At 33.7% G+C, this 12,329-nt stretch overlaps 1 protein-coding gene across 2 annotated transcripts in view; it reads right to left on the bottom strand.

The window, feature by feature from the left end:
• The window catches only part of LOC148172451 (neurotrimin-like), a 40,528-nt gene extending 29,083 nt beyond the window's left edge, over positions 1–11,445 (bottom strand). For both annotated transcript variants that reach the window (XM_088039336.1, XM_088039337.1), the window contains exon 1: positions 11,298–11,445. In XM_088039336.1, coding sequence (XP_087895462.1) covers positions 11,298–11,376 — 79 coding nt within the window. In that variant the 5' untranslated portion in view covers positions 11,377–11,445. The remainder of the gene's footprint in view (positions 1–11,297) is intronic.
• Positions 11,446–12,329: the final 884 nt, after the last annotated feature.

Below are 12,329 nucleotides of genomic sequence, written 5' to 3'. Positions count from 1 at the left end.
TTGCACGTGGTCTTTTTGTAAATGGACGAATTTGAATAATTACAGGCGATTTTTCAGACGTTGATAAAGTGAATTGCTTAATCACAGAATTGACGGGTGTCGGTTCTAATTTCAACCGGAAACAAAAAGGACAAATGAAAGTTTAGACAAGACCAGCATTCACATGTGTCTCCGGTTAACATTATGTTAATTTTAGCAGTAATTCATTACGGCTCATAGAATATTATACATTTTTTTATTCAAAGTTGTAAATGATGTAACAGCTTGCATCCATTTTTAAAGGTAAATTTACATTTTCATAACACATCACGCTAAGTTATGGACTTCCAGAAAGTAAAAATATGTGCAGTAGGAAGACCGTTATAATTTATCATTGTTAATGCCTCTCTTCTGTAATTTATGACAGAAAAAATCTGTGCAAATACATGTGGTTGAAATAGGCAAGAGCTCTAGCATTAAGTAGTTGGAAAAGTTTCATTCTCCATGCAAATGACACTTAATTAAAGCCGAGTTCGCAGTTGAAAACTTCTGTTTCTATTATTGATAACAATAGGTATTATTTTTCAAATTCTAATTAGTATTCATTTACAGTCCTCACACAATTCTCTCACCACACAATTTTGGTAAAAATGTTTGGTACCTACCTACTTTTTTTTTAGTTTAATTATTCACAGAAAATTGTTAATCAAAGCTCGCTATAAAATTGAAATTGTTGGTGTGTTCAATTACAGTTGCTTTACCATATAAAAATAAAAATTGATTTTGGTTGTTTCGTTATTTATAAACCTAAAAATTGTTTCTTTCTAAACAAATCGTGTGAATTCTATTAGTATTCTTGTACGAACTTCTCTCATTTAAAATTTCTTATTTTTCAAGATTTTGTCCTTTGAAGTGTTAGATGTATTTTATTTAAATTTAATATTATTTTTAGTTTTTAGATTTCCGACATTGAAAATAAATTCACTCAAAGGACTCCAGTTTTCAATATCCTGAGCGCGCATTTTTTTTATTTTGAAGTCATTTTCGTAGATTTTTTAATTCTAAAATTAACTTATTATTAAGTCCTCAGTATCACCTTGAATTTTATACTGTTGAGAGACTAGATCCTGAATTTTTGTTTTCTTAACTTCCTAAGTTAGACATCGATTTTCTTGGAGTCAGTGTGAAAATATTTAGAACTCTTCACAGAGTATTTATTCTGTTTATTTGAAAATAATTCAGTTTGCTATCAAATTAGTGTGTCTAACTCTCCATCCGAGCATTTTTATAGTTTATTCCAGCACTTTCGAGACGGTACGAGTATTGATTCCTGAATGCACAAGTTTATAAATCAAATACGAACTGTTTATTATTGATAAATGCCTGCTTTTTCTAGGTATCCAATTCATCGTTTTAAAAATTGTTTATTTGTGAGGTAAAACGAAAAGTGTATTAAACTTTTTTCCCGTTCCGATTTCTGTTATTGCTGATATCAAAATACTTGCAGTTTTTTTTTTGTTGTGGTCTAATACCACTCTAGCAAAACAATAGTGCCTGATGTTGACATTCCGTAAACAAGCAGGTGGTTTAGAAATGATTTATTTAACAGGGCGTCTTGGCAATCGTTAATTAATTAAAAATTGTGAATATAGCTTCGATAAACAGCGCTTGTACAAATATAGAGCGATTACTCTCTTAATTTAAGCAACTCGTCAAATCTATATTTTTATCGAGCTGCAGCCAACGAACGTAAAATTAATTTAGAAACACTGTTCTAATTCGTTCGTCTTAATTAGATAACTACGGAGAATTTAATTACTATTGTGTCGCTCTTACAATTAGCTGTAAAGATTTTCCACCGGGAAATTTCACACTATTTCGTTGATTGATTGTTCAAGTTTCACTCATAATTTCCAACTAGAACAAAATATGACGAGCTGTCCCAGGCAATGACGAATAGTCAGTGTGGGAATGGAAATGTTATAGCTTCTTGAATAATTTTTCTTCGCTCGAAAATCCCTTGTAATTATCGGGTTCTTATCCGTAAGAAATGAAATTATTGATTACCGAAGCAATATTTACTAATGGACTTATTGAGTTCGTCAAAACGCAAGAACGTCTAATGGATGGGCGTCTAAGTGGTATTGAATCATGTCAGCAAAACACGATATTTGGACGCTTCGTTAAAATCTCACGAGCACACGAAAATGTGCATAGAAAGAGATGGAGACTTCAGGTAAATTCCGTAATGCAATACTTTCAATCAGGAGGGTAAATATTAGACTTAATTCGCCCTAGTCTAACTAAAAGAAAAGTTAAGCACGGGCTTTACATAGACTAGCGATAGACAAGGAAGTCGCTCTTACAATCTTCGTGATATTTAGGGGCAGTCTTAATATTATTCATCCCCATTCTCCACACCTTGTGGCAACGTGTTTGTGTGGAAAATTAGGGAGTCACGTATCCGTGAAAGCAGAATCTCCTAAAAATGGTTTTTCGTATTGTGGAACCGCAACAAAACGAAATTTTTCCCTTGTGGTAGCCCATTTTCGTCTCAAACAAGGCGAAATTATCCATAAACCTTTTCGCGGTATTAGTTTTACGATAATAGATTATAAACCTGTATGTTTGGGAAACTATTTGCTATGTAAACTATACCGGCTTGGCTTAACATAAAATGCTGGAGCATCCTAAAATTTAACAAGGATTAGGGGCCTAATAAAATCCGCATTACACACCTTGTTAGAGGCTATAACTTCACATTAGACTGCAATATCTGGTTGTCTTTATGCCTACTTTTATCTCATATTAAAAAGTATGCATTATCATGATATAAACCGAAAATTTTCAAGCGCTAAATTGTAATCGAGTGTGAATTTATAAATTAGTCAAACAAGGGACGAGCAAATCCTAACAGGAATGCGTTAATGATTTATATTTTTGTTGGAGTAATGATAATTTTATGTGTTCGTAACAGATTCAAAGCAAACAAAAGTCTAGAGTAAACCCTACCGTCCACATGGTGTGCTATTAAATTTTTCATTATTATTGTAATAAAAGCAAACAATCCTTGTTAGCACTGTATCTTATTCATTACTCTCATATTTCCGGATGTTCAGCTTCATTCCGTCATCCCAAATTCGCGATAACCCTTTGAGATAAGTTTCAGATTTAATTAAAATTTAGAACGGTGGAAAAGCGATCGACAGTTTTAAATTTAGAAAATTATACGCGCTTAATTACCAGTCCTTCCGTCACAGAAAGTTACCATTTCATTTAATTTTAGAGAATTACAAAAAATTTAGATCTCGTTTTTATAATTCTGGAAAATTGACAGTTGCGAATAATGCAAACAAGATAGAAACGCATGGTTACACAACATGGAAAAAACACAACACGACAAAATAGGAATTTAATAAAGCGTTCTGAATCTAATGTTGATTTATCCGCTGACTACGTACGTCATTTATTAAATGTTTCCGGACAACATTGAAATGTTGGTCCATTTAGCTAAACTCCAATTCATACTGAAACGGAGAGCCAGTGAGTGTATGCTATCACAGCAAAAATATTTCGTTTTTTAAGTAAAATTTTTAGTTTTAATATTAAGTTTAATATTAAATGGAACAAATATTTCTTACTCCAATATAAATTCCACTACTACCGAGCGGTAAATAAATCCGAAAACAAATAAATCCTTTTTGCAGTCCCAACGTAAAATTTACACCAAGCACCATAAAGAATTCGATTGCAGCCTCGAGTAATGCGCTCTGAAGAATTTCTTTATTAAATAATAAAACTGGGTGATGTCTGCGAAATTAGCTGCTAGCTAATTAAAAATCCCCAGGTCGAGTTTGCTGCCTTGTATAAATCAACACAAGTTCTTGATAAATAGAGAAATGATGTCGACTGTCTTTGATTAGTTCCTCAATTATCAAAGATTGTTGTTCGCAAGGAAATCAAACACAAACATAGAAATTATAAACACTGGTATTAGATAATTACTTTAACAATTAATTACTGCAACTACAACTTTTGAAAATTTTAGCTCGGTTTTACAACAATTACACGCGCAACTTTTTGTTACTGAAACTAAAATAATAGCTTTAGTAACAACATGGTAATGGTAGCCAACTTCATGTAGCATGTGGTCACTTTAATATATAGATAAATTGAATTCTATATAAACAAACAAACCTGACACGGTTTACATGTTATTGATGTTCTGGTGTTTTAAATTGCAAAAAAAATAAATTTCATAAATACTATCATTGAATTTTTCCTGTTATTCTCGATGTTATCTATTTTGCTATTTAAAAATGGTACATCAACAATACTCATTCTGACAATGCAAAATTTAGTATGCGTACCTTTTTACATTTTGATTATTGTTGAATAAACAGAATAAACACAGGTATTTTTATACGTCGAAATATGTTTATAAAATGAATATTCTGCTCGGAAAATATAGTAATATAAAGATAACAATTCTTTCTTTTTAAATCGAAAACGACTATAATTTACGTGTAAGTATAACACAAATCATAATCCCAGGACTACTATCGCGGTACGAGCGTATTGATTTACAATAATCTTGAATTTAGATGTTATCCATTCACGATCTTAATCGACTAGTATGTTTTTTACGTTACTTTCTATTCTGAAAATAGTATTCAGAAGAGAGGAAAGAACTAAAAAAATAAACTAATGTTTTTAAGGTTTCCCATAAATGCAGAAAGATATAAGAATGTAACTATTGTTGTGGCTTTTCGTGATTTAAAATTTGACATACTGTAGCAATTTAATGAAAGTAAGCACTGGAATTTTCAGTTCTCCATATCTTCAGATAAATAATAAATTTTTTTAGTTCCAAAATATTTAAAGACAGATAAATGTTGTATTTGTGATCGTTTTTCTCGCGCTTGTCTTGCGTGAAATCCGCTCTCAGATATTCAAAATTCCAAAACGACTCTCTAAATATTTACAATATTTTGGGAGATATTTATTACGGATTTTTCGGTGTTCCATATTATTTGATATGCGTTCCGTACCTATTGTTTATCTAAATAATAATTTAAAAACAAATAAATGTTCATTGTTATCATTACCATATAGGAATATATTAAATACAAACCGTTTCATTATTGTTTGTTTTCTAATCAATTTATGGTTTTGTAAATTGACTGTCAACTTCGAATAATTTATACATTTTTGATTTTGTAGAAACAATAAATGGTGATTTATCTTTTCCAAGGTTGATAATAAATTCTAAGCGTCAATTTTAACTAGGAACATAACAAGTAACCCACCCAAATTGATAATAAAAGGTCTTATTATTTTATTCTAGCTTATGTGTTGAATTGTTGAAATGAGCTCCTGTAGGAGTGAAAATGAAATTCCTGGCAAACGAATGTAATTTGCGCACCATTTGACTAATGTTCCGCGCACGTTCTCGTCTCCCTAATCCACAGAATGCGAAGAAAATTGTTTTGGAACCGCCTGTACATTGCCGCCACACGCCGGAAATCCAGTTAGAACCCAGTGGGGTACAATAGAAGTTGTTGTAGGAAAGTGAAAAAATAGTATTCTTGAAAAAGCGTCACCCATTCCTCGAGTTTTGTACGCCTCTGTCCCTCACGAGGGAGAGTCGGAATTCATTTTTCGGTGCGTTATTAGATTTGCGAAATGTTATACAAGGGTGTCGGGGGTGCATCTTGACTGGGGCGATTTCTATGCTAAGTGCACGTGCAGTTGTGCGGTGATCCGACCACTCATCCGCGCTATTTCCCGCTTAGCTTGTGTTTTCTCGTCGGTAAATGCGTTGTTTATCCCTCGGGAACTCATAAAAGTGATCCAATCATCTCCCACATCGTCAGCCAGTGCCGGCCGTCTCTACGTGCTGACCCCTAACTCTAAACTAAATTTGTAAATGTTCACGTACGCTTTGAACTCACGTTCCTGCGCTATCAACTTATGCATTAAAACATGGGACAAAATATACCCACATGAAATCCTCGTTTTTCTCCAATCACACGCCATTTTTGAGCACGTATGAGCGTTTATCTGGCCAATATGTTGTTTTATTCGCCAAGCACGAACGAATCTAGGCTTAATCCGCAGTTAAATTCGATGGTGCGAATTATGGCGAACTTGAGCTGAGCATTAATTCAACACCAGAGCTTCATTAAGGGTCAATAAAAAGGAAAGTCATTAAGTAAACGTACATTACGTTTTCACGCTACGGAAGCTATTAAAATTACCACATGCACTGGGTAAAAGCCATTTGATGCATAAAATCAACCAAATATAGAACCGGACAAAAACGGTAATTCAAATTAAAACGAGAACACACCGGACTAGGAAAAATAAATTAAAGACCACGCTACATTGAAAAATTTAATTTTCTCGGAAAGAGAAACAGATACAGTTAGATTGCTATCTGCAGCTTTTTTTATCATATTTAAAATTACTTTCAAACTTTAGGTGGGTGACAAAATGCATTCATAACTATAAAAGTAACCGACGCAAGTCCTGTGAATGAAAATTACATTTCGTCGCAGACATTCCAGAGAAAAATCTACTGAATGTCAGCAGTTTCAGGGCTATATGTTTATTAGTTAATTGCCTTAGCACAAAAATTTGGAACTGTGTCACAGGTATTTAAACAACTGAAATTAACGGCAGATCGAGTAATTTGCAGGTTGCATAGATTTTACGTAAATATGAGTAACATTTGAATAAACAAACCTTGATTTGAATGAACAAACAAATAGGAAATATCGCTGTTCGATGCAACAAACAAGTTCTTTGGAAAGATACCGATTCAGGGAAAACAGTTTTTGTCGATGCAGATAGTTGTATTTTATATATATTTATTTAAAAATTTATGTATTTGTGGATGTACCATGATGGACAAATATTGTAAGCAAATATATTCCGTAAATTCATATTTCTAAAAGTAAATATCTCGATCCAAATACGAAAGTAGTAAAATCTAGGTTAAACCTCCACAACAGTTCAGTGAGGCAAAGATATGAATTCCCGATCGTTGATTTACCTTTCGTTTTACACCTCATCTCGCTAAAAGTATTTTCATCCACGATATCTTACAACTTTAACAATTCTTGCAGCTATTACCCATCTTATTAAGTCATTATATTTGAAGTTTTCTCCTCCTTAATTTTCTTTCTCTTCTGCATAGCACTTGGAAACTTTACAACTCCAAGAAACTCCCAACTCATGTTATCACTGTAATTTTTTGTTTTGTATTTCAACTTGTCAGCAGAATAGCTTGGCAACGTTGTTTTTACCACCTGACTGACATTGTCGTCTCGAATTTTTGATGAAATAATTTCGCTGTGCAATGCGAGTTTGAATTACTAAAATTTTAATGCAGCATGTTGTAGAGAGCAGCGTTGCTACAAAAAGTCATGTAATGTAAATTCTTTTAAAGTTTGCAGAGAATGAGAAAAGCTTCAGCAATTATTGGCTAATCTCATTACAGCTGCACTAATAAGACACCAGATCCAGAGAATGAGAAAAAATGCTACGTTAGCTTTAAGAGTAATCGTGAAAAAAGTTTAATAAAGTTTATGGCTTCCTTGTTAGGGTCGCCCCTAATAATATAAATATGAAGCTACTGCTTATTATCTCCGCGAAGTGAGAGTCGGTTTCCTTATTATATGCATTTGATTTTAATTATTTTAATCTGCGTACATCTAAAGCGTAAAATACGATTCTAAAATAAGAACAGAACCACCCTCGCAGTATTAAATTCCGCTGATTTTTCGCATAAAATTCCTGTTATTACCGCCCCTAATTTTACAATATCCGCTAAAATTGTCTCTTCTGCGGGGGTTAGAAAGACATTGAACAGACATGCGCTGCCTGCTGACTGCGTAAAATATTCATAACCACAAAACGAGAACTGGCAAATATGTGGAGGAGAAAGAAAAACGGATTTGAGAAGGTCAGTGTCATACTTGTGCCAGATAAATACGAGTGATTCATCAGAATACTCTGTAATTTAAAAAAAAAGTTAATTCTTCAGTCGTTTGTCTTAATCTCGTGGTAAATTTGGCAAATGGCTAATCACGACGATATAGACGCAACAAATGTAGACCTGTAACGGCATTTTCCTTAATGAGTTTATACAATTTTTCGCCGGAATTACAGAAAATAGTACAAAGGGTTGCCAAGCACGACTTCTTTTAGTCAAGGGGTTTCGATTTACAACAGAACTTAAAAATAACGAAAAGAGATCATTTATTTCAATTTCAGGGTTTTAGTAAACATTTCTGACTCGTAATTTAATATTTGCATTAATTTATATAATTATTATTGATGAATTTATTTCAGTTTGCTAAATTTATTGGAGTCGCATTATTAAAATGGTACTGTATATTTTAAAATAATTAAAAATTATGTAGGATCATTATGTTACAGATTGAACATTTGCTGCACTATGTGACAACATTTAAATTTGAAAATATAACTGGTAAATGCAGACCAAAGTGTAGTTAATTTTTTAATAAGTGAATTAAATTCATTTGAACATATTTAAGCCTAGTATAATGACTTCTGTCATAATACATATTTTAAAATATCTTTCCAAGAGCGAGAAAAGCTCTATAGTTGAGCAATAATTAAAAAGCATTGAATTCAAAGAAAACTTAAATAAATCCTTTTTGAAATTTTTAAACAGCATCATTATATAAATAATTATGTTTTTTTGTGTGTTTTCTCCTAGTACAACATTCCTGGCGACATTCTGTTCCAACCAAAGCTGTTAAAAATTTAAGGGCTGATCAGGTCCTTGTTTTAAAAACCCCAGCATATTTTTTCTCCCCAACATGGCGATATATTTTCACTTACGAGCACAAAACCTATGCTGGTTTTCAGGAATGTAAATAACGGCGTACAATATTTTTTCATGGTGCTTTCTTTTTTATTGTTGTATGTATTTTTTATGAAAAAGATATTGTCTTGGGTATTTTATCAGTGGAGCGTGTACTGTTTGCTTTATTGCAGTATACGAAAATAAAGTTAGCATGATAATGACGGGGCGCCTGCACTTTGTTTTAATCGCTCTCAAAGTGCAATATTAAAAAAACGAATAAAAAGTGTGAAAATTTGCAAGCTCATTAGTTCTTTTTATGCACCGAGCTGTTTTACGTTCTTAATTTGCATGTTAACTACTCCTAAAGGTATTCAAAAACAAGACTGCCGTATAAACAATTCTTAATTTTTATAGTCTTTCTAATGAACGCGTAAAAATAAGGCAAGAGGAACACGAAAATAAGACGCTTCACGCAGTTATCGCGAAATCTAGAAAGTAGTGGAGGTAAACGCTCGTAAATCACGGTGGAAAACTTCCTTCAAAATTTAATTGTGCCGATAAATTTTCTATGGGATAATCCGAGGAGGCCCGGCCGATTATGAAAATATCCCCAAGAAGAATCGTGTTTTTATTGGGATTAAAGTAGGGTGCGAAAGGTGGTGTTAAATAGGAAAAGTTGGTCATTTGAAAGGGTTCGCTGTCGGCGGCAATAATCTCGTTAATATCGGGTTATTTAGTGGCGGTGCATTTATTAGGTATTGCGGTCGCGTCGGGGCGCGTGCTGCAAACTTCTCGAGAAAGTGTGGAGAGATTTTAACAAGTTTAAACGGTCAGGCATGAAAGAAGATTAAATTTGGACCATTAACCGCTTGAAAATTGACACCTGTCGTAAATTCACCTGAAAGAAAACTGAAGTGTTATCTTGTTAACCCCAACAACCCCAAACGGTCCAATTAGGTGAGGGTAACGGAGCGGTAAAAGCAACGTGAGGGTTATGAATGGGAGCCACTTGTACCCAGGACCAATATCTTATAATAGTCCAGGATAAGGTGGCGGCCCGTTCGACGTTTTATGAATATTTAGTATAGTATTCGAGGAGGCGGCAACATTTTTCCCTGGAATGGCTTTATCAGTTTGCCCACTGACTTTTGCATTTTCCTCCGTTATTATCGATTAATAGGTGAAGTGATAGAAACTCGTTATTTATTCAATGAGTTTTAGCTTAGACCGATGTAAAGTATAAAATCCGACCCTTGACCGAATTTTTATAGGCCTCGTTCGCTGCTCAATCCGCCCACACTTATTCCCTGCATCAGGGGTCCTCAAACAACGCCTTAATCTGGCAGGAGATACTTCCATCACATTAACGTTCAACATAATTTATGACGGCGTTCGCGCGATATGTGCGGCCGAAATGAAATTGTTAATACAACAATTTAATTCGTTTTTCTTTTCTTGTGTGACAATCATTAAATTAACATGACAATTGGATAATAAATAAAAAGTATAAACACATACAAATTATTGCCTGCATCTAAAAAAAGATGCATATGCAAAATTAATTTTTAATTACACAAAAGAAATACCATTTGTTGTTCAAAATAATTCCGATATTTCTAAAATTCTATTACCAAAATTCTGTTTAATGCAACAACAAACGAAATTGAATAAAAAACTGGACGGTTTGTTTCCCAATTACGAATTAGCGCTTAATCGTTTTCAAATGATTCAGCACGCAATAAATAATTTGAAATTTTCAAACATTTAATTTGCACAACTGTATTTAACAATTAACTAAAATATTCTTCTAAATAAACAACTTTATTAATAATTAGTTTTATAAAGTGTCGAATAATAAATTTAACGAAAACACTAAACTGGTACACTATAAAATGCACATTAGGAACTGCTTAGGAACTAATTTTTCTTTAATGGATAAAGTTCTTTCAAACTGTATTAAGCAGCGTTGCAGACTTAAAAGTTGAATACTTACCTAATAGCTACAGATTTCGGCTCAGTGAGCACATTTAAAAATTTTCTTTACGAGATATAAGCGCACATATGGTTTGCCGAAGGAAACGGAACCCAATCGGCTAGAAACTATAAAAGATTTTTTGTGGATTGTCTATTATACAAAAGTTTGAAACCCGAGCTGATTCTAAGATTATGACAGAAATATCCAACAGAAATCGATCCAACTTTATTCGAGTTTGGTAAAGTTTTGAGTTTTTTATGTATTCCGTTTTTAGCAGTGAAAAAAGTCACGAAAGTGCAGTAGTGCAATCAACTAAATGAGACTTGTTTCTAAGTTGTCCACGTGGAATGCAGCCCAAACAGAAGGTTTGGAGGCCCTGCTCCACATAATCCAACACACGCAACTTTCGAATTTTCTATAATAAAAATAAAATAATAGCACGCTGGCCATAAACCATCCGGCAATAAACCGATTGCAGCGCCCAACATTAAGCCTAATCCTCACCTAGATAATCGGCGGTCACAGCCACGACCAAAGTTGCCAGAACCACGATGGACCGAAAACGCGCGCGTTTTTCAGCCATTAGACCGAACGTCGGGTCCACGCTGAAGCCACATACCGACTGCCGGCGACGTCAACGACGCTGACGACGCCGTGACCACGATGCATGATTGAAGCGCCTGCGTAACTGACATTTACTTCTTGTTCACATCGTCGACTCGACTTTAAAATACTTGTTTGTCACGGACAAGCCGAGCAACAGCCATCCATGTGTCGGAAAATTATGATGGAGAGAGGACGCTCATTAACACGTCGTCTATTTATTACGGTACTTGAATCTGACGAGGCGTCACGATGAAAGTGACCAAAGGAAATAATAACGAGGCAAAAAGTGGAAACTTCATTTCCGCGAGAGCTGATCCGGATAAAAGCCGAAGACACACGCTCGTTTTTCATCGAACAATATTTTGAGCGAAAGGAAAGTGTGGCAGGTTTCGAAAAGGGGCAAGTTTTATTGTAGGATGCAATCCTTTCAGAGAACATTGTCTTTGCGAGATGACCTAATGGCTTCTTCGAGAAAAGTGCTTTTCCACATAGAGGAAAAACGCAGCTGAAATGGGTTGGTTGTCCTGCAAAATTGATAAATTAAACGTGTGTTTTGATAAATGGACTGGACAATTTGATGCAAAAACAAATAACAATTAATAACTTTAAGCCGTATAAATAAACAGAAATTTGCATTTTAAAACGCTACAGTTTCATTTTTTTCAAATTTGTAATTTAAATATTATCTTCGAATCCCCAATTGTAAAAATCTAGGAAGTTTGAAACGATGTAATGGGTATACAATTGAGCATTTATTAATTTCACAACTGAATAATACTGTATGTCAAAATACACTAATTAATAAATTAGATTTATTCATAAATCACCATAATAAACCACTTTAAAAGAATTACAAGCGTATCAAAATATATGATTTATATATTAAATGTTTCAATATTGTCTCTATTTGGGTTAGTACCGGTCAAATAT

Source organism: Gnatocerus cornutus, chromosome 6, assembly GCF_029298725.1.
Source record: "Gnatocerus cornutus isolate USDA-ARS CGAHR chromosome 6, icGnaCorn1.1, whole genome shotgun sequence".
NCBI classification, from domain to species: domain Eukaryota; kingdom Metazoa; phylum Arthropoda; class Insecta; order Coleoptera; family Tenebrionidae; genus Gnatocerus; species Gnatocerus cornutus.
The sequence above is the reverse complement of the archived record's forward strand: the minus strand, read 5'-3'. Positions and strand labels throughout refer to the sequence as shown.